This window comes from Anas acuta, chromosome 20 (assembly GCF_963932015.1).
Source record: "Anas acuta chromosome 20, bAnaAcu1.1, whole genome shotgun sequence".
Taxonomy (NCBI): Eukaryota; Metazoa; Chordata; class Aves; order Anseriformes; family Anatidae; genus Anas; species Anas acuta.
In genome coordinates this window covers 11,974,411-12,002,063 of record NC_088998.1, presented here as the reverse complement: position 1 = coordinate 12,002,063, position 27,653 = coordinate 11,974,411, and the positions used below count along the sequence as shown (strand labels likewise).

The following is a 27,653-nucleotide window of genomic DNA, read 5'->3' as shown; positions in this document are numbered from 1 at the left end:
GAGAACTGTAAATGGGCTCTAAGCTATGTGTTTCTAACAATCAGAATAATGAAATTCTGATACAGTCATAAGCTAAGGGGGCAAAACGAAAGTACTCTTTAGATGAAATGTAAAAAGTGGTGGAAGATATGTCTGCAAGATTCTGATCTGATGAGATCAATGATATAGTGAACTACCTGTATGATGAAAGTTAATTAGACTTGATGCTGTGATAGCTGTGGAGTGGATCTTTACTGGTCCGGGTTCAGCTGTAGCTAAGCAAACCAGCTCATTTGTAGGGATCTTCAAGATACTTAAGAGATGTACAGTTGATCATCACATACTTAAAACCTAGGGAAATTTTGGTGGCAAATAATGTATTTTTCAGTTAGCTGTGGGACCCTTACGCATAGAGTCCTGTGCTGTCCAAGTCTGAGTCTGTTAGCTCTCATCAGAACCTGAACAGCAAGCATTCTGGCATTCTAGCATTCTGTAGGCTTTAACAATGTGGTGGTTTTACTCAGGTGGGCAGCTGAGCTCCACCACAGCAGCTCTCTCACCGCTCCTCCTCAAAGGGAAAGGGGGAGAAAATATGATGCAAAGGGTTCAAGGATTGAGATAAGGACAGGGAGATCACTCAACAGTTATTGTGACGGGCAAAACAGACTCAGTGTAGGGAGATAGAGGAGTTTATTGCCTGTTACTAGCAAGATGGAGAAATGAGAAACAAAGGAAACAAACTAAGAACACCTTCCCCCCATCCACCCTCTCCCACCTCCTCCCCTCAAATGGCACAGGGGAACAGTAGTCAGTCTATAGCACTTTGCCTCTGCCACTCCTTCACGGTCACTCTCTTCCCCTGCTCCAACCTGGGATCCCTCCCATGGGATGCCATCCTTCCTGAACTGATCCTGCATGGGCTTCCTGCAGGAAGCAGCTCTTCAAGAACTGTTCCAAATATGGGTCTTTACCACAGGGTCCATCCATCAGGAACAAACTGCTCAGACATGGGTCGCCCACAGGCAGCAGTTCCTGCTTGGTCACCTGTTCCTGTGTTGTCCCCTCTCCATGGGCTGCAGCTCTGGCCTGGAATCTGCTCTGGCAGGGATTCTCCACAGGCTGTAGCCTCCTTAGGGGCAGATCCACCTGCTCCACCGTGGCCTCCTCCACGAACTGCAGCATGGAAATCTGCTCTACTGTGGTATGCCATGGACTGCCAGGGACAACCTGCTCCACCATGGTCCTCTCCACAGGCCACAGGGGAAGTTCTGCTCCACTGCCTGGAGCACCTCTTCCCTGTCCTTCTTCACTGACCTTGTTGTCTGCTAGGCAGTTTCTTATTCTTCACTCTCCCAGATGCTATTGCGCAGCATCTTTTTTTCCCTTTTCTTAAAATTGCTCTCACAGAGATGCAAACAACATATAGGCTTGGCTCTGGGCAGGGGCGGGTCCCTTTGGAGAGCTGGCTGAAACCTGCCCTTACGTAATATGGGGTAACTTCTGCATTCGTCTCACAGAAGCCACCCCTGCAGTCCCCCACTACCAAAACCTTGTCACGTAAATGTGTTACAAATGAACAAAGTGGCTTTTACCACATAAACCATTCCAGCTATTGTCCTGAGGTTAATGGTGAGATGCCAGAGATATCTGTCAGTCTTGAAAAAGCAGAATTGCAGAGGGATATCATTGTCTGAGCCCATGGGAGGGTTTGTGTACTGCATTTGTCAGCATAGGACACAGATTTTGCACTGTTATTTCTGCTTTACAAAGTAGTAGCAATGTCTGTACTAATCCCTCTTTTATTGAAACTGCTACATCATTTACTATTTAGACTAGGTCAAAAAAAAAAAAAAGGAGGATTGCATTCACTTTCAGATATGTCTGAGGACAGGACACTGCAAGCTCAGATGCTGAAGTCTATCATGGCTAAAGAAATTCTATTAGGAAATCAAAATATTTGGTTTATCTAGCACTAGACGGGAGATTTTGGGGCATGAAACTAAAATTATGCCTCAAACTGGAATGCATGTGTGCGTCTATAACACGAATTCAGAGCTAAAAACTTTGCAAGATGGAAGGGAGAACTTAGTGTCTTAGATTGTGAATGCAGACTCGTAATGATGGTGTCACCATGTGTGACTTCAATAGTTATTTAGCAAAATTTTAAACTGTTTGTTTATAAATCATTATATCCTACGTTTGCAAGACCAAGAGGAAGATGGACCATGCTGGGTTTGCTACTTTGTGTGAAGTATCAGTTAGCTTGTAGAGGAAAGAAAGAAGCTGTGTACAGGGAGATACGGCTTCCAAGAATCAACACAGTCATTAGGTAGATTGGTTTTGCTTCCTCCTTTCCTGAAAATTCCATAACTATAAGGATTCAGGCAGCTTGTGAAAGAGACCAACAGTATGCCTTATACTGATCACCTGGCAGTAGTCCTTTTTTGAACAACCAACCTCATTCTGACAGCTAAGAAATACAGTTAAAGTGTTGAGGGAAGGCATTCTTTTAGCCTCTTCCTCCATGCACGGTATAGACCACAGATACCATCCGTGGTCCATGGTTTCAGAAGCTGCTGCTCAGATCTGATCACATTATTCTAACATCATAATTTCTGGATTACTTTAGAAGGTGTTTTTATTCTTCATAGGCTGAGCTATCTTTATAGTCATCTATGAATCCGTTTTTTTTGTTTGTTGTTTTTTTTTTTCTGCAAGACAAGATACCTGAACCTTTTTTATCTTAAAGATACTGCATTAATTAAACCATATTGCCTAGCTCCAAAAGTTGATAATTATCAGTAAAAGTTTGGTGTTTCTGGTGTTACTCAAAAAGAATCACATCTTTCACAACTGTGGTGAATGCACAGGTAAGGTGGAAATCTGTAAGGAGAATATGTTTTGTAGGTGAAGAACTATTCTTTTACAGCTTTTTTGAAAAGGACTAGATTTTGCCAATACCATTAACAGCATTATTCTATGAGTAGAATCACAGGCTTCTGTTGTAATTGTTACTGTCCCAGTGTTTATGTAAAGGATTCAGAATTTTGGTTCAAGCAATTCATTCCAAATGAATGCCCATTTATGAGTGAGTTTGCTTGCTCATTTGTTTGTTTGCTTGTTTTTTGTTAGACCTGTGGAAATTCTTACCTTAGACATACCCAGATAACTGTTTCCAGTTCTTTCTCCTGTCTGTAAAAACGGTGGTTTTTGAACATGGCTTTGAATACAGATAAATACTTGTTCTTTCAATAGGCTGAAAATATTTTCAGAAGAAAGTGTTCCTCTCTTTGGACCTCCACTTCCATCCCCCCCTGTGTTTACAAATCACCAGGAATTCAGGGATTTTGTGTTAGTGAAATGTAAGTCATTTTTTTATTTTGCTAGAAACACTTTTTAAGTAATTACTTTACTAAATTGAAATTCATGATGCTTAAAACGTAAATACATTTTATTGTGTATGCTGCTCTTCTGTACATTTTTTTTCCCAAATCTGTAAAATAGATGGATACCAGGTCCAGTCAGATGAACACAAAAATGATTTTCTATGCAGTTATGCTTCTCAGACTACTAGATCTAAACTGACCTTTACATATGTAGAATGTGCAGCCACATATATTTTCATGTTTTCTTATAGGAACCTGAGATCTCACATAATTTATAGTGCTGCTTGATACTTAGTAATGAAAGGTGTTAGGTTAGCATCTCTGAAAGTGTGTTTCTGAATGCATGCTGAATAGTTGCCTTTCTGCACCTTTAAGATCTTTTTAATTCTGTAGTGGTTCAGTTCCAGGTTTCCTTGACACTTACTTGTGCTTCTAAATGAGCCATAAAGAGATATTTGGGAGCAGAACATAGAATCATAAAATAACCCATGTTAGAAGTGATCTCAAAAGATGATCTGGTCCAAAAGGAAGCTGAGATGAGATTATCTAGCAACCTCTCCAATTGCATCTTGAAAACCTCCAATAATGGGAATTTTACCATATCCCCAGAGACGTTGTTCCAGTGATCGACCTCACTATAAAAAAACAAACAACAACAACAAAACACTTCCTTATATCAGGACAAAACCTCTTCTGGTACAACTTGTACGCATTGCCTCTTGTCTTCTCCACGTGGATCCTCGTGAAGGCCTCCATTTTCTTTGTAGCCACCCTTTAACTATTGGAATACTGTGATGAGGTGACCTCAGAGCGTTCTCCAGGGTGAAAAGACCTAATTCCTTCAGTCTTTCCTCATACAGCAGATTCTCCAGCTTTTTGATCATCTTCATGTCACTCCTTTGGACCCTCTTCAATCTGACCCTATCTCTTTCAAATTGGGGGAACCAGAACTGGACAGTACTTCTCCTGTTTTCAGATGTGATAGAGCTATGTTTCTCCATAGTTACTGGTGTGGTGCTGTTTTGGATTTAGGATGAAAATAATGCTGATAACATGCACATGTTATAGTTGTTGCTCAGCAGTGCTTATACTGAACAAAGACTTCTCTTGCTGCAAGGAGCTTGGAAAAGCACAAGAAGCAGCGAGGGGACACAAACAGGACAGCTGACCCAAACTAACCAAAGGAGTTTACTATACCAGATGATGTCATGCTGAACAATAAAACTGGGAGGGGAGTTGGCTATGAGGGGTGCTACTGTTGCTCAGGGACTGGCTGGGCATTGGTTGGCTGGTGTTGGCTGGTGGTTAGCAGTTGAGTTGTGCATCACTTCTTTTGTTTTCTTTGCCCCTTTCTTTCTGTATTAAACTGTCTTTATCTCTACCACACGAGTTTTACTTTTTTTTTTTTTTTTTTTTTTTTTTCCCCAAGTTCTCTCCCTGATCCCAGCAGGGAGGGGGTATGAACAAATGGCTGTGTGGTGCTAAGCTGCCTGCCAGGTTAAACTGCAACAGTGCTCCAGGTGTGGCCTGACAACCAGTGAGTAGGGTGAGATGATCACATCTCTATCTCTCCTAGTAATGACTCTGTGGATGAAGCCCATGATTTGATTTGTCTTCGTTGCAGCACTGGTGCACTGCTGAATAATATTCATCTTGTCTACCAGGACCTAAAAATACCTTTCAGCAACACTGCACCCCAGGCACAGATCCTAGCCTGTGGTGGGTTCTTTTGTAATGCCATCGCAGGTACACTTGGCTTTGTAAAGTTTACTCAACAAGAACTTTATAGAGTTCTTGCTTGCTCACTCTTCTTGCCTCTCTAGGTCTCTCTGTAAGATGACTCTCCCATCTGATGTGTCCACCTCACTACTCAGTGTAGTGTCATCAGCACACATAGTGAGGGTGCTTTCAAACACAAGATCCAGATCATTTATGAAGATGTTGAAAGTGTGGTTCCTAGTGTCAGTTCCTGGGGGACCCCACTTGTGGCAGGTTTCCAGATTGAGTAAAAACCATTAATCACCACATTTTGCCATCTTAACACATTGTGGTGGATTCCATCTAGATTTGTATGAGTGCATGCCCTGCATAATGGCTGCAGACCAGCCCTTACAACACAGGTGTTGTTGGAGCTACTTGATACTGTGATCTGGATTGTAAGCTACACTGGTAAAAAAAAAAAAAAAAAAAAAAAAAGAGGAAAACAAGGTATTGAGAGCCTCTGCCTGTTCAGCACTATTAGTAACTAGTATCCTTGCCCTGTTCAGCAATGGGCTTACATCTTCACTGTGCTGCTGCTTGTTGCTCGTGTATCTGAAGAGTACGAGAGTACGTTCTTGTTCTTGACGTTTTGGGCCAATTTCATTTCTACCTGAGCCTTAGCCTTCCCGCCTGCATCTCTGCATAGGTCTTAGCAAGGTTCTTGTAGTCCTCAGTGTACTCATTGAAGCCTTTTTTCCATAGATGATACAATTCTTTTTTGCTCCTATGTGTACCCAAAAGCTCATTGTTAAGCCAGGGTGGTCTCCTGTTCTGCCTTCATCCTTTCTCTTTGTAGGGGATAGTCTGTTCTTGTTCTTCCAGGACGTTGTTCTCAAATAACTCCCAGCGCTCACAAGCTCCTTTGCCGTCCTTGCATGCTTCATATTGAATTTGGCTCTTCTAAAATCCAGAATCTTTGTCCTATAGCTGGTCTTCAGTGTGCTCAAAAGGCTCTTAAACTTCAGTGTTAGGATTTCTATATCCAAGGCTACTATTGGTAGTTGTGTTGTCAAGTTCACAGTTTGCAGGCAGTAAACCTAGTTCACTTTTGGCATGTCCAGCATGTGTAGCAGGAAGCAGTCCTTAATGCATTCCAGGGACCTGGTGGAGGATCTGTGCACTGCTGCGTTGTGTTCCCAACAAGTGTCCGGGTAATTGAAGTTACCCTTGAAGATAAGGTTTTGTTGGCCTGAGACGTCTTTGAGCAGCGGAAGTAAGGCTTCATTGGCCTCGTTGTCCTGACTGGGAGTTCATTAACAGACATCTAACATAATCGTAAGGATTACACTTACACACTTGCCTGACGGGAACTTTACTAGTAACTTATTTTGCACACATTACTAACAAATACTTAAATTGGTTTAGGACTTAAACTGATTAGTAGTTTGTCTTTAATTTTTATATTAGGAGGTTATTGGGGTGCCTTGTAGAATACTGCTATTAGTCTTTATTTCCCTTTAGGCTTGAGGGATTGTTATTTACTAAAAAGAAAATGCAAAAAGAGATGAAACTAAGTTACTATGGGAAAACTGGTTATATTTATATAGAGGCAAAATAGAGTCAGTGGAAAGTAGCAAAGCACATTAGAATAACGTATCTTCTTTTCCATTATATTTTAGTAATAAATGGTGAAAAAGCCACCTTGGAAACCCCAACATTTTCTCAGAAACGTCAGCGCACTCTAGACATGCTGATCCGCTCTTTATACCAGGACCTGATGCCTGATCTACACAAGGTAAATGTAAGTCAGAAAGTCAGAAGTGATCTCTGTGCCTCTCATATGTTCTCTTCTGCTTTCACTAGGACACTGAATGTTCTGTTGCTTTAAAAGGCTGTAATCCTGATGAGCACTGGATTGTGTACACTAGGCTAAATACTAATAGTATTTAGATAGTATTTAGTATTTAGAAATAGACATAGTTTGTTTTACAGTTACATAAAAATTGACAGGCTGTCCTTTCAGGGTAGGACTGTCCATGCGTGTCCACGCAATCCAGTTGGCAACCAGTCATGAGTGATGTTCCCCGGGGGTTGGTGTTGGGGCCCATCCTCTTTAATACATTTGTTGATGATTTGGACAAAGGAACTGAGTGCCCCCTCAGTAAGTTTGCAGACGATACTAAATTGGGGGTAAGTGTTCATGGAGCAGATCCTCTTGGGAGTCATCATGCGGCACTTGAAGGGCAAGCAGGCGATCAGGCCCAGCCAGCATGGGTTTATGGAAGGCAGGTCCTGCTTGACGAACCTGATCTCCTTCTACGACAAAGTGACGCGCTGGGTGGACGAGGGAAAGGCTGTGGATGTGGTCTACCTTGACTTCAGCAAGGCTTTTGACACCGTCTCCCACAGCATTCTCCTCAAGAAACTGGCTGCTCTTGGCTTGGACTGGCGCACGCTTCGTTGGGTTAGAAACTGGCTGGATAGCCGGGCCCAAAGAGTTGTGGTGAATGGAGCCAAGTCCAGTTGGAGGCCAGTCACTAGTGGCGTCCCCCAGGGCTCGGTGCTGGGGCCGGTCCTCTTTAACATCTTCATCAATGATCTGGATGACGGCATTGAGTGCACCCTCAGTAAGTTTGCAGATGACACCAAGCTAGGTGCGTGTGTCGATCTGCTCGAGGGTAGGAAGGCTCTGCAGGAGGATCTGGATAGGCTGCACCGATGGGCTGAGGTCAACTGTATGAAGTTCAACAAGGCCAAGTGCCGGGTCCTGCACCTGGGGCGCAATAACCCCAAGCAGAACTACAGGCTGGGAGAGGAATGGTTGGAGAGCTGCCAGGCAGAGAAGGACCTGGGAGTGATGGTGGACAGTCGGCTGAATATGAGCCAGCAGTGTGCTCTGGTGGCCAAGAAGGCCAACGGCATCCTGGCTTGTATCAGAAACACTGTGACCAGCAGGGCTAGGGAGGTGATCGTCCCCCTGTACTCGGCTCTGGTGAGGCCGCACCTCGAGTACTGTGTTCAGTTTTGGGCCCCTCGCTACAAGAAGGACATCGAGGTGCTTGAGCGGGTCCAAAGAAGGGCGACGAAGCTGGTGAGGGGCCTGGAGAGCAAGTCCTACGAGGAGCGGCTGAAGGAGCTGGGCTTGTTCAGCCTAGAGAAGAGGAGGCTCAGGGGTGACCTTATTGCTCTGTATAAGTACATTAAAGGAGGCTGTAGCGAGGTGGGGGTTGGCCTGTTCTCCCATGTGCCTGGTGACAGGACGAGGGGGAATGGGCTAAAGTTACGCCAGGGGAGTTTTAGGTTAGATGTTAGGAAGAATTTCTTTACTGAAAGGGTTGTGAGGCGTTGGAACGAGCTGCCCAGGGAGGTGGTGGAGTCACCATCCCTGGAAGTCTTCAAAAGACGTTTAGATGTAGAGCTTAGGGATATGGTTTAGTGGGGACTGTTAGTTTTAGGTCAGAGGTTGGACTCGATGATCTTGAGGTCTCTTCCAACCTAGAAAATTCTGTGATTCTGTGATTCTGTGATTCTGTTGATCTGCTGGAGGGTAGGAAGGCCCTGCAGGCCTGGAACCTGGACAGGTTGGATTGATGGGCAGAGGCCAATGGGATGAGGTTCAATATGGCTAAGTGCCAAGTCCTGCACTTTGGTCACAACAACCTCACACAATGCTACAGGCTTGGGGCAGAATGGTTGGAAAGCTGCACAGAGGAAAAAGATCTGGGGGTGTTGGTCAGTGCTCACCTGGACATGAGCTGGAAGTGTGCCCAGGTGGCCAATAAGGCTAATGGCATCCTGGCTTGTGTCAGGTATAGTGTGGCCAGCAGAACCAGGGAGGTGCTTGTCCCCCTGTACTCCTCTCTGGTGAGGCTGCACTACAAGTACTGTATTCAATTTTGGGTCCTGCACTGCATGAAGGACATTGAGACCCTGGAGTATATCCAGAGAAGGGCTATGAAGCTGGTGAAGGGTCTGGAACACAAGTCTTATGAGGAGCAGCTGAGAGAACTGGGGTTGTTTAGTCTGGAGGAGGTTCAGGGGAGACCTTACTGCTCTCTACAACTACCTGAAAGGAAGTTCTGGGGAGATAGGGGTCAGCTTCTTCTCACAGATACCTAGTGATCAAGAGGGACGAGAAGGAATGGCCTCAAGTTATGCCAGGGAAAGTTCAGGTTGGAAATTAGGAGATTTCTTCTCAGAAGGAGAGGTTAGGCATTTGAACGGGTTGCCCAGGGAGCTTCTGGAGTCACTGTGCCTGCGGGTGTTTAAGAAAAGGTTAGAGGTGGTACTTAGGAACATGGTTTAATGGGTAATATTGGTTGTAGGAGGATGGTTGGACCAGATGATCTTGGAGGTCTTTTCTAACCTTTATGATTCTATGTCTGCAACCTTTGTTGCAATTGTATAATATGAAAGTGGTAAATGATGACAAGTAGGAAAGTAAAGAAGTCAATGATTTGAAAAATAGTGATTACTGTTCTCTGAGAAGCAATACAGTTAGATTCATCATGACAGGAAAGTATATAAAAAGAAAAGCAGACAATGTAAATGGTATTGTATTAAATTGACTAATTTTTTATTCAAAAATATGAAAACCTGATTTAATTTTAAAACAAAAGCATTTTTTTCTGTTTTAGAACATGCTTAATAGAAGGTCTTTCAGTGATGTGTTGCCAGAGTCCCCGAAATCAACACGGAAAAAAGAAGAAGCTCGGCAAGCAGAATTTGTCCGACTTGGTCAGGTGGGATCAATTTAGCAAGGATGCATCTATGTTTACAAAGACTATGTCATCACTTCATAGGCATACTGGATTTTGGTGTGCTGTAAATACTAGCAATGAAGATATATAAGATACTTTAAACAGCTTTATTCTCTATCTGAGTGGAACTGTGTTTATATGGTATTTCGCTAGAGTGTTTAGCCCTTTTAGAATCAGCACACTTTTTACATAGCTGAAGAATTCATGATACTGTGACCATGTGTCTTTTGGCACCATCCCTGTAGCAGTATGTATCTATATAGTTTGATTTAGTGATTTGCTAAATGCTTTTGCAGGTGAAAGGCCAGCTTATGTAACTGATAAAAGGTTCCTCTGATCAGCTGACCTACAGAAAGAATTGTGTAGACGTGTCAGAGGCTCTATGTCCAAGTGGAAGCCAGTGACGAGTGGTGTACCTCAGGGATCTGTCTTGGGACTGATACTGTTTAATATTTATATCAGTGACATAGACAGTGGGATTGAGTGCATCCTTAGCAAATTTGCTGACGACACCAAGCTCATTTATGTTTATATTTATATATTTATGTTTATATTTATATATTTATGTTTATATTTATATATTTATGTTTATATTTATATATTTATGTTTATATTTATATATTTATGTTTATATTTATATATTTATATTTAAAGAGCCTATCACCATATTGATAAACACTCTTTGGGACCACTCTGATGGCAGGGGTAGTAACAAGAGTTGGCCTTTTAGTACCTCAGCACTTCTGATTCCAACCAATTTAAAAAAAAAAAAAAAAAAAGAATAAAAAGAAAAGGCTACAAGACTTTGCTGTAGAAGGAAAGGATGCCAGCCAGAGGGACCTGGACAGGCTGGAGAAGGGGGCGCATTTGAACCTAATGAAGTTTAACAAGTCCATGTGCAAGGTACTGCACCTGGTTTGGGGCAATCCTGGACATGAAGACAGAGTAGGAGAAGCACTCTTTGAGAGCAGTCCTGCAGAGAAGGGCTTGGGGGTTCTGGTGGATGAAAAGCTTGAAATGAGCCAGGAGTACATGCTTGCAGGCCAGAATGCAAACTGAATCCTGGGCTGCATCAACAGAGGAATGGCCAGCAGGTTAAGGGAGGGGATTGTCTCCCTCTATTCTGCCCTTCTAAGGCCCCACTTGAAGTAGTGCCTCCAGGTCTGGGCCCCCCAGAACAAGAAGGATGTTTATCTTTTAAGAGCGGGTCCAGAGGGGGGCTACAAAAGTGCTCAAGGGGATGAAACACTTCTCCTATGAAGAAAGGCTAAGAGAGCTGGGGCTTTTCAACCTACAGAAGAGAAGGCTCCGGGGTGACCCCATTGCAACCTTGCAGTACTTAAAGGGGACGTAGAAAAAAAGATGGGGAACAACTATTCTCAATCAGATAAAGACAGGATAAGGGGGAATGGCTTTAAACTAAAAGAGGTGAGATTTAGATTAAAGGTTAGGAGGAAATATTTCACTTGGAGGGTGGTGAGGCACTGGAACAGGTTGCCCAGAGAAGTTGTGAATGCCTCATCCTTGGTTCAAGACCAGATTGGACAAGGCCCCGAGCAACCTGATCTAGTGAGTGGTGTCCCTGCCTATGGCAGGGTGGTTGGAACTGGATGATCTTTGAGGTCCCTTCCAACCCAAGCCATTCTATGATTTCATTCTGTCATTCTGTTGATTACTATGTTGGACACTTCATATTTTGAGCTTCTTTTTTTTTTATAAGCTATGTAGGCTTTGGCTGCAGCTCCATAGTGATCAGTGCAGTCTTTCTTCAGGGTATTGGTAATTCCCCTTCTTTCTTAATAACTGTAATAGCAATTCCAAGCTGTAAACTACTTAGTCATCCTAAGTTGTTCTTTCTTCTTAGGCTTTAGGTTATATATTAGTGACAAAAGCTTAATTTAACTAAAATACCTGTTTGTATTAGGCGCTGAAATTGAAAACCACTGTGAAAGGGGATAAACCAGCTACCCTGGCAACCACAAGCTTTTCTAAAAAGGAGGTGAGTGAACCCATTTGTGTAAGGAGAGTTCAAAAAAAAAAAAAAAAAAATGCAATTGAGCATGGCACTGTATATCGGTTGTATATGTTGTTTATTTACCTTTCTGATTAGATACTATAGCAGCAAAGTTGTAATGTATAGTGTTAAAGTGATTCTTCAGCCCATAGCAAATGAATAAAGGATGAGCCTGAAGGTAGTAGTACTTCTCATGCTAATGCAAGTCTGGATATTTTTATATCTGAGCATATTTCATGAAAAAAAAAAAAATATTTTCCATAACCAATCATCTTTTGATTATTTTAACATCTTTATCAAATTTAAAGCAAAATTTAGTTGTGTTTTTATTTCCTGTAACTACATTTTTTTTACAAGGCATAGGAGTGAAAAATGTAAATTACACTTTTCTATGTACATCTTATATATAGAAGCTTCAGAAGTGCTTGTAGAATTTCAGACTTCAGCTTAATACTTAATATTAGAGAAGAGATGGGGGAGGGGACAGAATTTGGGAGGTAAGTACAGAGAACACATGACAAAAGAACAATTTGGGGGAAAGGTAGTTTTAGCAGTACCATGTCTAAATATCACAAATGAACCATGAAATGAAATCAAACTGTATATGCATGGAAGTGCATATATTTTAAGTCTGTATTTTAATTGTTTAATAACAAATTTCCAGGGTTACACTGAATATCAGCAGTTTGGGTTTTAATTCCAGTGTTCCAAGAGTGTATCTTATACTTATTAGTCTCCAAATCCAATTGGTAGGGAGAGTATTTCTCTGCAAGAAAATTAACTAGATTTTGATCTTTCAAATTCAAAAAATATACTTTTAAGAAATGTATCCTGCCAAAAGTATTTACGTGTTCTTACATGTCACTGTCTTATCTCATTCGTGTCTATATGGTCAGTATTTCTTAGTATAATTAATATGTATCCCTTATGTTACATCATAGCCTTGGGAGTCCCAATCTTTCTGCAGTAATTTTCCTCATGAGGTTGTCTGTGCAGATTCCTGGGGCCAGTCCTTGCTGGTTTCTACAGATGCTGGCATCTTGTTAATTGATGGTTAGTAAATGATGCTGTGTTCTTGTGTCAATTATTTATGTATCTGACCATTTTCTTCAAAATAAATGTTCATAAGCTCTGTTTAGGTAATTGGTAAGTCCTCACCTGCAAGGATAGTATCAATCCAAGTGGATCTATTACATTTATGTAATCTAGCTGCAGATTTTTTTCTCTGCATCAGAATCCTTATTTGGAGCCAATTTTCATGCAGATTTCTGAATGTTTTGTTATTTCAGATGCTGTTATCTTGACCATCTGAAAAGATTTATGAAGTCAAACCCAAACTCAAGGAGCGTCTGGATTTTTTAGCCCTTGATGATACTAATGAACATGAAGCACAAGGCTTATGTGGTGATGAAAGCCTGTTTCTTCCATAGCAGTGCTTTTACTAGTTTGACCTCTTGTATTCTGTGTGCCACATAAGGCCATTGGGACTAAGGGAATGAAGTTAGTTCTCAGTGAAAATTTTCAGACTTTCGAAAGAAAGGTCCCTTTCAGGCTTCAGTTGCATAATTTCATCCATGGCAATGATAAAACACTCCTATAAGGAAGTACTGGTTATGATGCTGCAGCATACATATGAGCTTTGTTGCAGGATGTTTCATTTTCGTGAGAAAAAACAAGACTTATTTTATTAGAAAGAAATAGTTCAGAACCATTGACTACCAAATTTTAACAGAATTTTAAAGAAATATGTGTTTTCTTTTTTTAGATGGTCAGCCATCAGTTCAAGTATTTGATAAAACTCTCCAAATAAAGCAGATGCATGTGTTAGAAGCTCTGGATCTTTTGATTGCCCGTACAGACAAAGGTAGGAGAGGTCCTTGTTATTTGGTTCTCATATGAATGTCTGTTTAACTGTTTATTTGGCAGACATATCAGTAGAAGGGAATGTCTTAGGTGCTTTTCTTTAAGAGTTGTTTTTGTTTCTTAACTTGGAAGCATGCTGTAGAATTTTAATTCCCACAGCACTAGATTTATATAATCACCTTTTGTCACATCACATAGCTATCCTTAAATTGTTGTAATTAGGTTTTTGAGCTCTGAGTTTATTGTTCTCCTTTTCAGATCTTTCCACTACTTTCCCTTTGCTGATTTCCTCTGGGCTGCTTACGTACATGCCCTATAGCTTTAGGGTTTATAAGTGTCTTGAGGTAATCATGTTCTTATCAGTGGCAAGTGCATTAGATGCCTCATTTAGAATAAGGGAGTGCATACAACAACTACTGTTTGTTAGCTTGTTTTTCTAAAAGGTGTGGAAAAAAATCTCTAGATGTTCAGAATCATGCTTCAGAGCAAACCTGACACTGGCCATATTGAATCATCAAATGGTTTTGGTTGGAAACAACTTTTCAAGACCTTTTAGTCCGACCTCCCTGCCATGGTCAGGTACATCTTTCAGTAGATGAGGTTGCCCAAAGCCTCATCCGGCCTGACTTTGAACACTTCAGGAGATGAGACATCCACATCTTCTCTGGGCAACCTGTTCCAGTGCCTCACCACTCTCATAGATTAGATAAAAGGAATAAATTCTTCGCTAGATCTACCCTCTTTCCATTTGAAACTATTACGCCTTGTGCTGTCACTACGTGCCCTTGTAAAATGTCTCTCTCTCTCTTTCTCATAAGCCTCCTTTAAGTATTGAAAGGCCATGATAACGTCTCCTCAGAGCCTTCTTTTATCCAGGCTAAAAGAACACAGCTTTCTCAGCCTTTCTTGTAGGTGTTCCAGCCCTCTTATCATTTTTGTGACCCTTCTGTGGATCCACTTTAACAGGTCCATGACCTTCTTGTGCTGGGGGCACCTGAGCTGAACACAGTACTCCAGGTTGTATCTCACAGGGGCAGTGTGGAGTGGGGGAGTATCACTTCCCTCGACCTTCTAGGCCACACTTCTTTTTGTGCAGCACAGGATATGATTAACTTTCTGGGCTGAAGGTAGACATTACTGGCTCGTGTCAGATTTGTCATCCACCAGTATATAGTTGGTCTCCAGCTGTTAGAACTCAACACTCTGGAAATCTCCCTAGCTGAATAATGTGTTTGTTCAGTTGTACAAAAACATGGAAGAAATTACTTATGCTGTCACGGTTCTACCAAATGTGTTACTGGCTTTTGTTCTGTGATTTTTAACCACGTTCTAGTGCTATAGATTATATTCTCTTGAATGTTCTGGTATAAAAACAAAAACTTAAAACCTGTCTGTCCAAACAACTTTTTTTTTTTTTTTAAAAAAAAGGATTAAATGTCCCTAAAATACGCACTTTTTCAGTTAGGTACTTTTTACCCAAAAGTCTGTGAAGTGAATACTCACAGTGCAAGAACAGGATCTGTATGTGTCACACAGATAAAATAATTAGAAATCTGGTTGTTTTATTGTTTTTTTACCACATTATATCTGTTTGCTCAATATCAGCTGAAGTGACATTTACCCAAACTAAGGGTAAAATGTGGTTCTTTTCATATCATTGGGAGTTGCCCATTTTGGCTGGACCTGATGAAATTCATCCTGGAACCCTTGCAGAACCAGCTGAGATTACCTGAGAGGCATTTGCAGTCATCTCTGAAGACACCTGGCGGGTGGGTGACATTTTTGAAGGTCTGAAAAGGGTAGTTGTATCTGAAGCTTAGTTTATGAAGCTTCTAGAATAGATAATTGCATTTAATAGTCAAAACACTGTGATGATTGGTTAAACCTGAAGAGAGAGATGTTACAAGCCATTTTGAGGTAACAGGATTAGGCATTACTGGCATCAATTCATGATGCTTCGAGCATATTTTGATAAAGACTTTTTGTGTAAAAAGTTGAAGAGATTTTTGACTGCAGTTGTGGGTGCTTTCTGAATCGTTTAGAGGAGAGAAAGGTCTTCTGTTCTTGCTAGTATCCTTGCCTCTTGTTTTATATTTGTATACCGTAGTGAAACTGAGATCTGGAGTGGAAGTTATCGTTGCCCTTTATTTTCAGACTATGCCTTAGTCTAGTTTTCCACATGGTTTTCTGGAGACCCTCTTCCTATCCCCATGGTGACTGATGTTGGCTGATAAAGGAAAATGAGAAAAATAATGAGTTAGATGGGTAAAAGCAATCTTATATTGGGTGTACAAATTGGTATTAAAGACTATATGGGTTTTTAGGATATAATAATATGTTACAAGGTTAACTTTGTATGTACTTTAAATGTGTCCTTCTGATGTACTTCAAGTGCATCGATGTAGAACTGGTCTTTTAAGACTCAAGCAGGAAGACTGATGTTTGTGTTATGAAAATGTTCACATAGAATGTGGTATTATCCAGCACTCAGTTCTAACAACCAGGTTTGAGATCACTTTAAGGCAGCTCATTTCAGAAAAAAATCCTGTTTCCACTGCTTTCTAGTACCCTCTGCATTTCTGGGAGAGAGGAAATGTTAACAGTGAAACTAGAACTGAAGATAATACTATCACTGAGATTTTTCAGGTCAGCATACCACCAGAAGGGGGTATTTCAGGCACTAACAATACATCTGGTATTAATGACAGATGCAGAAATTGCTTTGGTAGCAGTGCTCTCTTTTCTAATGTTGATTAAATTTGTCTTAGTAATGAGAGATGAGTTATAGAAGTGGATCCACTTTGTCCTCCAAACATGTTTGTTTATTTTTTTGCTACAACTTATTTTGTGAAACACCTAGACATGGCGAGGGGGAAGGAGGAAGAGCTCCTTCACTTGGAATAATCAAGTCTGTAGGAGGTGAAGAAAAACTCTCTTAAAAAAAAAACGACACCAAAGAAAAGCTTGGATGATAGTCAGTTTCATGAGCAGCTACAGATATATGTAACACCGCAGTGGGGTTATTTGGGACATTTGCAAAACAACTAGTATCCTGAAAGAGGAACACATTGAGGAGTGCTATCTCTAGGATGCATCCTATAGGACACACCTGACAAAGAGACAGAGCTGAATTAATGAGTAGTAAGGCTGTTCTTGAACATTTGATTTAACTTATGTTTTCTGGCCTTCCTTTCAAAAGGGTGAATTTTGCTTGCCATTCTTCCTCCATGAACTCATTCATGGAAGCACACATTCTTGTGTGTACATTCTTGAAAAGAGAGAGATTGCATATATTTTATTTTCCTTTTATCGGTGTTGACAGTGAGAATTTGCTGGTTGATCAGTGTTTCAAGTTGTGGTGGACTTAAGGATACATTGTATCTTCTTTTCTCTTACACTTTCTATGGGAAAAGAAGGTCATAAAGGTTCCAGAAGCTGCCCTGATTCACATTTATCTATTATCAGAATTGAAGGCAGCACATGTGATCTTGCTTTTGTATTTACAGATGGAACCACACTGACTATATATTAAGAAAGTGTGCTTATGTTTCCAGCTATACCAGCTAGACTAGTAAGAGAGTGTACCTTTGTCAGAAAATCTTGCTTTACTTGCATTTTAAGAAACTTGGCTTTTAGTTAGGAAACTACTCTTAACAATAGCTTATTTCCAACTGCAAATAGTAGTGTATCATTTATTTATTTATTTATTTTAAATTTCAGAGTTGTGTATTCCACTCATGTCTCTCTTTGTGGAAAAAACATTTAGCCGTGGTGGTGGGTGCTGTGCTATTTTTGCAGTTGGAAATATGCCTTGAACCTAACTTGCCTAACTTTGAAGAACTGATAAGCAAAAACAGTCCGCATCCAAAAGGTTTTCAGATTCTGTTAAGGATCCAGGTATCAGCTGCTAGGCTGAATGGTTCCAGAATTTAAAGTTAACCTTTCTTCTCTTGCCTTTAGTTTGTATCTGTTGTATTTTGACCATCTTCTAGCAGTGTAGGTTTCACTGTTTTGAGGCTCCTATTATTTATTGCTGCAGCACCATCTGATGGGAAACTCTGCTAGTGAACTGAAAGGGTTGCTTACTGGAATTGTAGTCTAGATAGAGTTCACAAGCAGTCTTCCTGTCACATTGCTGCTTACACTCAGAGAAGCAAAATTGTTTAACTTTGCTTTTATGGCAATGCTCTGTCTGTTAGGTGCTTCATCTCTTTGGAAGTATTAATTTCAAACCACAACTGTCTTTTTCTAATTTGCTGTTTCCTGACTTTCTCCATCTTCAGGAAAAGACTCTCGTCTCCTTGTCTTCAGATTGAGTGCTGTCCAAAAAGATATAGAAACAAAGCAGATGATAAGAAGCAAATATGACTGCAGAGAAAATAAATTGGAGAGAACAAAAGGTGGCTTTATTATCTTGTATTAAACGTGTCCACTGTGGTATTGTGCCAGTAGTTGCCAGGGTTTATTAGCTCCCTTGAGGCTGTTGTAGGTATTCACCTTTAGTTTTATCTCTGGGCAGTTAATTCAAACTTCAAACTTATGCGTGAAAACAACATAGGGTACAGTCCAGCCTATCATTTGAGAACTTGGTAAAAAAAAAAAAAAAAAAAAAAAAAAATACCATGTTACTTGGCAATCACTGCTGATGAAAAGCTCTGGTGAAAAACAGATATGTCGCTTTCAGGATTGTGGGGTATAAGAAAAATTATGCATGGATGTAAGACTGAAATAAAGGTCACTGTGAGGTAGAAGAACAATGGCAAATCTTTTTTTAATTAGTAGTGCTTAGAATAGTTTGGGTATTGCAGATTATTTTAGTAGATGTAAACATTTTCCGATATTCAGCATCAAGCTTCCTTGGAAAGCTGGAAACTGCAGAATAGTAAAGAAAAAAATATATATTTACTCTTTTACTTGCAAAAGGAGTAGGGGGGAAAATAGTTTTCAAAAGAGTTACAGCCTTTTGTCTTTTTCTAGAATTTAATATTATCCTGTTGGGATGTTTGTAATTGTGTGGTGCTCAGGTATCAGATACCCATTGTACTAACCATCATACAAATACAGAACAAAAACAAAAAAAAAAACAGTCCTTCCCCAAATACTTACAACCTAAATTGTTTTTTTTTCTTAGGCTGCCATTTGTATGCCATTAATACTCACCATGGCAGTGAACTGAGGATTGTTGTGGCTATTCGGAACAAACTACTTCTCATCACAAAGAAATACAATCCATGCAACAGTTTAACCAGCAGCTCTCTGCTGTCATTACCTGAATCTCCAGTAGACGAGTTCCAGTACATCCGGGTATGTGTCACTAATCACTAATCACTTTTACAGACTGGGCAGCACTCAGCTAGTGGAGGGAAAAAGGCAAAGAGCATGCATTTTACCATCTGGAACCTCCAGACAGATGTAAGTGAGAAGCAATATGATGGAGATCCATCATTTATATGCCAAAGAAATATTTCAGACTTCTTAAATTGTCATCTTGTTCTGTATCATGCTTCTCTGCTTAGATTACATCCTTGTAAATTCATGGAGTAATGCAGTATTCACGCTAAGAGCCTGAAAAATAGAATAATACTATTATTTATCTCATAGGAAATATGCCTTTCTGACCCTCCAGTGGTTATGACACTGGTGGATGGACCTACTGGAGACAGTGACAATATGATCTGTGTGGCATATCGGCATCAGTTTGATTTAGTTAATGAAAGTACCGGGGAGTCCTATAGACTGCATCATGTTGAAGCAAACAAAGTAAGTTTCTAGCATTGAAACTATTTTCTTGCAGAATTGGTCCATGCTGTGCTGACCTCCTGGGAGCAGCATTTATGGAGATCCTCTCATCTCCTTTACTTTTGACTTTTTTAACTTCTACTTTAGAGTACTCGGAGGCGTTTTTTCCTTTTGGAATGTGTGATAATAACCACTCCTAAGAGAGGTAGTTATAAGGTATGACATATTAGGAAAGAGCCTGTGTTTCAAGCTCTGGAATATTGCTGTCAGTATAAATGCAAAGCCATTTTTTCTCCTTTCTTAGACAATATTTTGATTTTTGTCTTTTCTTCATGGTCTCAGTGTTTTATTCTTTAGGATGTTGCAGCAAAATAATTCCAGGTTTTGGCCACCATTATCTCATTCTGATTTGTCTATTTGCATGTACTAAAACTGAAATATTTGTGTATATCTTTTAGTTCTAAACTGCTGCCCAGCCAAGTAATACATTAACTGTACCTTACTAACTGGGACATAGGGTTGGGATTTAAGTAAACATCCTCATTTTTGGAAAAGGGTTCAAATGTTTCCTGTTGCTGGGAAGATAATGATCTTCAGCATTTTGAAAATCAAATAATTTCAATAATTTCTTAATAGAGATGTGAATGTATAGCTTTAAGCGTAATTTTAAAAAAAGAACCTTTTACAGGGTTGCTCTTGTGTTCTGTTGACTTCTATGCTCATAATGGTATAAGGGATGTCTCTTTTGATTTGATGCTTCTTGTTGATTTTTTTTTTTTTTTAATCTGTATTTTCACTCAGATTTGATGATGAAGAGGGTTGGTACTCCTAGCATTGGCAATATAGTGTTAAGATTCTCCACAGCAATGGGAATCTATTTTAATCTGGATTAAGAAGGAAATACAATTAAAGAATGTGGACAGTCAAGAATCGCCCCCCTCTGTTCTCTTCCCCAGTAGCCCTTATTTCCTTTGAGAACATAGACAAAGCAGGAAGTTAATTAGATCTGTGCCAGTGATTTTTGTGTTGTTGAAATTGGTTACCAAATTATTTCCACAGGTCACAAAGCAGAAATGTCTTTCAGTTGCTACAAAGGATGGGTCAAAATGTGTTTTGTATAGATATATATAAGCTTCCAGGTCTGTTTAACAGTTCTTGCTTTATATTTGTCTTAAATCAAGAGAACATCTACTTTATTGCACAAAGGAAAGCCATGAAGTTCATGAAGTCAATCTCCAGCCCTGCCCAAGTTGCAAATAGTGTGGTCTAGGAGACATTTGTCTAATCCTGTCTTAAGTATTTCATCAGGGAGGTCTCCTTTTCTGAATGTATATACTACTACTTATGGGTGTCTTGTTTTTCTTTTAATTTAACTGTAAAAGACAAATACAGGATTAACGTATGAGAATATAAGTAGCCTATGCTATGCAAAAAACATTTCAGTTTATCCAGCAGTGGTTTTCAGTTTCTAAATTCAGCTTATTCAGTAATTCTTGAAGTACATCCACGTCAGTCAATGTACATGTTAGTGGTTTTGATCCAGTAATTGGCACTTTTGATCTTTCTGCTAGTCATGATTTTCAGTCAAGCTTTTTAGATTTCACTTTTTGGAAAGAATTGCTATTTTTAGCATAGCATGTTAGTTCAAAGCTATACTGAAATAACTCAGTTTCCCAAAATTTATATTGTCAAGTAAGTTAGGTATGTTTGTATCATTTTATACTGTAGGTATGTATTTATACTGAGGGTACAGAATTGAATATGCATTACTGAAATACAGCATTGAATACAAAAGAAATTGATTTCCATCCTATCGGCATCCTGAAAATGAATCACAAAAGACAAATAGTGTTTTGTTTTGTTTTCTTTTCTTTTCTTTTATCTGTAATTGTGCACCAACTGATTTGATTGCTTCTTAGTCAAAACCTGGTCATAGTAACATCAGTATCCTATCTGCCTGATCATTACCCTTTCCTGTTATCATTGCAGGTAAATTTTGTTGCAGCTATTGATGTATATGAAGATGGTGAAGCTGGCCTACTGTTATGTTATAACTGTAAGTAGTTAGGGAAGACTGGAAATAATAATATCTCAATATGTAATTCTTTCTTCATTGGAGTTTAGATCTGTATTTTAAAGTTTCAGTGTTTCATGGAAAGTATTTCAAAATACATTTTTTTTTTTTCAATTTAAGTGCATGTTAGAAGGACTAGAAATGGAAGTATTGTTTCATTGTGGTGTGTGTAATTGGACAGACATTACCACCTTACTCACAAAAGTCCTATTACTTCAGATCTATCTTATTCTTTGCCTAGTCTCACTCTGGGTGTTTCTAGGACATGTACAAATTTGTATTCCACCCCTTTTCTTCTTTGTGCTTTCCCATTCTGTCATTGTGCTTTCTTTCCTTCTGCACACTTCTTTATGCTGGCACATTTTAAAATTATAATTCTCTTAATCTCTTTTTATAAAACGGCCTTGGATTTAATATGCATATGCTTTTCTGTGCTGTACATGTGTAGTTTTGCTTTCAGTCCTCAGGAAAATCAAAGTTATGAGTATGAAACGTCCTTTATGAGGTGATGCTGAAGGACAAAGCACAACTTTCTGTTTCAGATGGCATGTCTTATTTGCCTTTCCAAAGAGAGCATTGATGGAAACAGGATAAATACATCTACGTATTCTAGCATTGGCCGTTAGATTGGTACCACAGGGAAAAAGTCTCTAAAGCGTATCTTTCTATGCCCTGTGAGGCCTCATTGGTTTTGGTAGTTTAACAAATCCTACCTAGTTCTGGTTCACTCAGTACTGCTTCAGAACTAAAAGGTCTGAGACAGAGTAGTGTGAATTCCCAAACCTGTACTTCTGTGCAGAATCAGTTCTACTCTAATAGGCTCGTCACAGAGCCAAAGCTAACAAACTTGTTTGATCCTAAGGTCCTAAAGCCTGTTGCACAGGGTTGCAGCAACTTGAATCCCTATTTGTAGGGCCCTGTCACAGGGAAACCTCTTTTGGTCTTGTGACAGTTTTAAAATTATGAAAGTATCATCGTGGAACAAGTATGAAAACACATGATTTGACAGTGTTCTAAGTTTGGATTTCAAACAAGACCTTTTTTTTTTACTCTTGTGGATATAAAGTTAGTTTAAGTTTAAGGACACCAATTACAGAAAGAAAAAAAAAAAAAAGGATTTTACCTAAAAATAGAGAAGTAGTAGATTCACAAGTTATATGGTTAATGAAATCTTGGTATTTGTAGTATCCCATGTGTATTACAATCCTCAAAGAACAGAAACTGTGCTAGTATGTGGCTGCTTGAAGGGTAGTTCTTACAGTCAGAGAGGTACAGCTCTGCTTACATCACTTTCAGAAATGTTCTTAACTATTCCTCTATCCATAGATAAAGTAAGGAGCTGATGATTGCTGAAACAGAACAATACTTACTTTGTGAAATCTGACAAGTTATTAAAATGTAGCTCTATTATTTTTATCTTGTAAATATATTCACAAAGGAAGCACGTTTCCCTTATGGCCTGTTTAGATATAGAGGGACTTCTACATAAGTGTTTGATATTTATCTGTGTATTATCCACACTTCTGTAAAATCTACCTATAATGTTGGTGTTTGTCATTTTGTGCTGTGAGATATTGGAGGTTTCTTTTTTTCCTTTTTTTGTTACAGATGTTTGCCAATATAGAAAGGTGTATCCTTTTAATGGAGGTTCTCCACTCGTCCAGTCATCGGCTTACGACTTTCACTTTAGCTGGAATCAAGTTCCTTATGCTGTTGGTAAGAACATACCTCTTTTTACCCTTTTTTCATTACTATTTAGGCTTGCACTTGGCTGTTGGTGGAATTGCAGCATGTGTGCTAGGAATATATAAGAATAAATATAAAATTAAAAATAATTTAACATACATAAATCTATATGTAATATATTAAAATTTAATAAATATGGGTTAATAAATTCCTATAAATAAGAATTTCTTCATGGAGAAGGTGGTTAACCATTAGAATGGACTGCCCAGGGAAGTGGTGGAATCCCTATCCCTGGAGAGGTGTTGACATAACACCAAGGGACATAGTGATGGAACTTGGTAGGTCAGGTTGATTGTTGAACTTGAAGGTTTTTTCCAACCTAGATGATTCTGTGATTCTCTAAGCGTGTTGCATTCATGATGCCACTTCAGCTAAGATTCTGCATATGGTATCTTTGATAAGTGGAGCCTTGAGGCCAAGTTTTTCCTCTGATAATTTTGTTTTTCCTCTATCTTTTTTCTGTTTTTTATTTTCCATTCAGTTTATATTCTGCCAGGCATGGAAAGTGAAGTTTTCTTCAGGCTTGTTGTATCTGAATGTCCATCAGTACAGTAGACAAATCTTGTCATAGGAAAGGGAGATACCAGAGTAGGTCAGATGCTCAAGAACTGTTTTCAGGGAGCATCTGAGAAACATTTACATTAATCATTCTTCCTTGCAAAATAATTTTTGTTTCATTGCAGTCTGTGCTTTCCCTTATATCCTTGCGTTCACTACTGATTCCATTGAGATCCGATTAGTGGTGAATGGAAACTTAGTCCACACAGCAGTTGTGCCTGAGCTTCAGCTTGTAGCATCAAGGGTAAGACACAAGAAAAGCATGTTTGACTATTTGTGAGGTGTTGGGACCTAATTCACATAAAGAGTTGCTGAAGCCCAAACTAAACCAAAACTGACACATTTTCTGATTTGCATTAACTGTTAATTTGTGTGCTCTTAGCTTGTAGTGAGTACAGTGAGAATCAGAATTGATCTAACTGTCCTTTATTACTTGCAGTAATGCAGAGCTGAAGTATTTGATTATTTACAGGGCAAATGCTCTTCTGAACATCACAGAAGTTTTCCCCATTTACAGTGAGATAGCCTTTCTGTGGCCAGCTGTAGTTAACTTAGCAGCAATACAGTAACAGTGGTAATAGAACATAGTGGACAAACATTTGAGCTCTTATTCAGCAAGTGTTTAAGAAAGTTTTGCTGTACTAATGATGAGTTCTTTGTGATTTCAGTCAGATATTTATTTTAAAGCTACTGCTGCAGTAACGGGATCATCTCATAGCAGTTCTAAGGAAATGAGTTCAAGTTCTCCTCAAACACCGACAGCTTATGAAATACCAGAATGTCCTCTTTCTTCAGAAGGTAACATGGTTTCCAGGCTGCTTGAAGCTTTGATTATTATCTTTAGTAAAAATGAAATCAATCAGTTAAAAGATTTTGTTTTCATGGCTGAGAGTCTGGAAGATGGAAACCTTATCCATAGATCTGAAACACCTGGCTGAGCTTTTGCCCCATAGTATCTCTTCTGAATGCACAGCAGCACTGTTTTTGAAGAAATCATGTCTGTAGGAGAGGAAGAATTAAGCTTCACTAGCTTAGTGAGTCTTTGGCAATATGGCCAAGACTATAAAGCAAAAAGAGGTATAAAATTGTGGGAAAACTTTCAGACTTCATGTATGCCATTCCTTTCATTTATGAACAGCTAAACTATCTATGGCTAATTAAACTAATGCAAACTAAGGGCAAGAAGTATTTCTAGTCTCAAAAGAGTTAATAAATTTAAAGTTAAAAAATGCACAGTAAATTTGGTGTAACATGATCTGTGAACAATTGATCTACAAGGGATAAATAATGGAGAAACAAAGGAACATCAACTAGATAATGCAAGATGTATGTAGATCTTGTTCATTTAGATGTATTTAAATCTGCTGCAGAAGGGGAAAAGAGAAAGGAATCTGAATTTCTGTTTTTAAGACAGGCAATATGCTTTTTCTCAGTAAGCCAAGTTGTCAGTCTGCAAAACGTGGCCGTATTTCTTCCTCCTCCTAGCCTATTTATAGTGAAAGATACAGCACAAGGAAGATCTTTGTTACCTGGGTTAAAAAGCACCCCACATAATGTTTATAACTTTTCTGTATAACTTTTCATTGTAAGTATTTAGAACTGATACTGGTATGAAAGTGTAACATTCTTTTTTCCTTCTGCATTTCAGGTGAAGTTCCAGGCAAAAACCTGTACAAAATTCCTCTCAGTAATCTGGTTGGGCGAAGCATTGAACGACCTCTGAAGTCACCTTTGACTCCCAAAGTCATCACTACTCCAACATCTACTGGTGTTACCTCTCTTCCTGTTACTCACTCACTATCCTTATCTCGTATGGAAATTAAAGAAATTGCAAGCAGAACACGTAAAGAATTGCTAGGTAAACTTCCCTTGTCTTCTATATATATATATATCAATTACCAAGTATGTAATTTCTATTTTTTGGACAGTCACAGTCAGATTAGTGATATGCAACCAGTGTTCATAAGTAATTAATACAACGGAACAAATAAACCAGTGTGAAAATGTTATTTGCAAGTACTCTAGATAGCATCTCGTCAAATTATGTCCACATGGAGGCTGGTGACGATCGGTGTCCCTCAGAGGGGTCTGTCTTGGAACCAGTACTGTTTCATATCTTTATCAGTGACATAGAAAATGGGATTGAGTGCACCCTTAGCAAAATTGCAGATGACACCAAGCTGAGTGGTGCAGTTGATACCAAAGAAGGAAGAGATGCCATTCAAAGGGATTTGGACAGGCTGGAGAAGTGGGCCCACATGAACCTAATGAGGTTCTACTAATCCAAGTGCAAGGTGCTGCACCTGGGTCAGGGAAATCCCAGACATGAGGACAGACTAGGAGAAGCACTCATTGAGAGCGGACCTGCAGAGAAGGACTTGGGAGTTGTGGTGGACAAAAGGCTCGACATGAACCAGCAGTGTGCACTTGCAGGCCAAAAGGCCAACTGCATCCTGGGCTGAATCAACAGAGGAGTGGCCAGCCAGTTAAGGGAGGGGATTGTCCCCCCTCTACTCCGCCCTTCTGAGGCCTCACTTGGAGTATTGCATCCAGGTCTGGACCCCCAGCACAAGAAAGATTTGGACCTGTTAGTGCAAGTACAGAGAAGGGGCTACAAAGATGATCAGAGAACTGGAGCACCCCTCCTGTGAAGAAAGGCTGAGAGAGCTGGGACTGTTCAGCCTGGAGGAGAGAAGGTTACAGGGAGGACCTCACCATGACCTTTCAATAATTAAAGGAGTCTTGTAAAACAGATGGAGAAGGACTCTTTATTCGGATAGATAATGATAGGATGTGGGAAGTGGTCTTAAACTAAAAGAAGATAGATTTAGACTAGACTAGGAGGAAATGCTTCACTGTAAGGGTAGTGAGGCACTGGAACATGTTGCCAAGAGAAGTCGATGCCTCATAACTGGAGGTGTTCAAGGCAAGGCTGGATGGGGCTTTGGCCAACCTGATCTAGTGGGTGGCATCCCTATTTATGGCAGGGGGGTTGGAGTTAGATGATCTTTAAGATCCCTTGTGACACAAGCCATTCTGTGATGATTCTATTATAAGGTAACCATATTCTAAGCCAGCTAGGAACTTTTTAGTTAGTAATGAAAACCATCAAGAGAGATCACAATGTTTTTTGTGAACGTTTTATTTCCTTTTGAGAGTATTAAGACTTTTATTCCTTTATTGAGGCCTTTTGGATGAACCTATTCCCAAGACAGAAGGTGCACAGAAGCAAAAAAAGGCTCCTCGAAGACAGTCAGATCCCAAGCAGGGAGCGGTAAGATCAACTAGTAGTGACAGGTAAATATATGGGCTTTAGAAAATAACCTAAGTTAGGCTGTAAGTATTTTGGGAATTGATTATCTCTCAACCTTTTTATTCTAATCTTAGTTTGGTATAGACTGACTGAGGCCCTTGTATATTACTGTCAATTTCATCCTACTGTGTATTAGAGTATCTAAATATTATCAGTACTGAAATGGTTATACCTCTTGCTAAAGATATGTTATGAGCAAAGCAAGACTAAATGGGACTTTGTGGGGACCTGGTGCACTTGAGACAGTCAGCAGGCCTACAGCGTCTGCACTGTGCAGACTCACTTGCTATTTTCTTCATATCCTTGTGTCTCGTTATCTCCAAAATAAATTTTGTAAAGAAACACTATTGCATATGTCTGTTTGTATCTGCCTATCAGACCCCCTGCCATTGTGTTTTTTTCATTGTTTTTATAACCTGCATTTGTGATAAGTAGCAGCAGAATTCAGCCAAGATACAGTAGATTATTTTTTTTCAATCCACTGCAATGTAAAACTTTATTATATTTATTCCACTATTGG

At 39.6% G+C, this 27,653-nt stretch overlaps 1 protein-coding gene across 15 annotated transcripts in view; it reads left to right on the top strand.

Moving 5' to 3' along the window:
* Positions 1-27,653, top strand: part of GARNL3 (GTPase activating Rap/RanGAP domain like 3) — a 61,610-nt gene that overhangs the window by 28,240 nt on the left and 5,717 nt on the right. For 10 of the 15 annotated variants that reach the window (XM_068657091.1, XM_068657084.1, XM_068657088.1 and 7 more), the window contains 15 exons: positions 3,235-3,341; positions 6,746-6,867; positions 9,704-9,808; positions 11,751-11,825; positions 12,782-12,893; positions 13,606-13,704; positions 17,987-18,103; positions 18,835-19,007; positions 19,305-19,463; positions 21,432-21,498; positions 23,125-23,232; positions 23,946-24,064; positions 24,489-24,618; positions 25,469-25,678; positions 27,006-27,117. In XM_068657091.1, coding sequence (XP_068513192.1) covers positions 3,235-3,341; positions 6,746-6,867; positions 9,704-9,808; positions 11,751-11,825; positions 12,782-12,893; positions 13,606-13,704; positions 17,987-18,103; positions 18,835-19,007; positions 19,305-19,463; positions 21,432-21,498; positions 23,125-23,232; positions 23,946-24,064; positions 24,489-24,618; positions 25,469-25,678; positions 27,006-27,117 — 1,815 coding nt within the window. Of the gene's footprint in view, positions 1-3,234; positions 3,342-6,745; positions 6,868-9,703; positions 9,809-11,750; positions 11,826-12,781; positions 12,894-13,605; positions 13,705-17,986; positions 18,104-18,834; positions 19,008-19,304; positions 19,464-21,431; positions 21,499-23,124; positions 23,233-23,945; positions 24,065-24,488; positions 24,619-25,468; positions 25,679-27,005; positions 27,118-27,653 lie in introns of those variants that run through there. The other 5 variants (XM_068657081.1, XM_068657080.1, XM_068657083.1 and 2 more) reach the window with 3 other exon arrangements.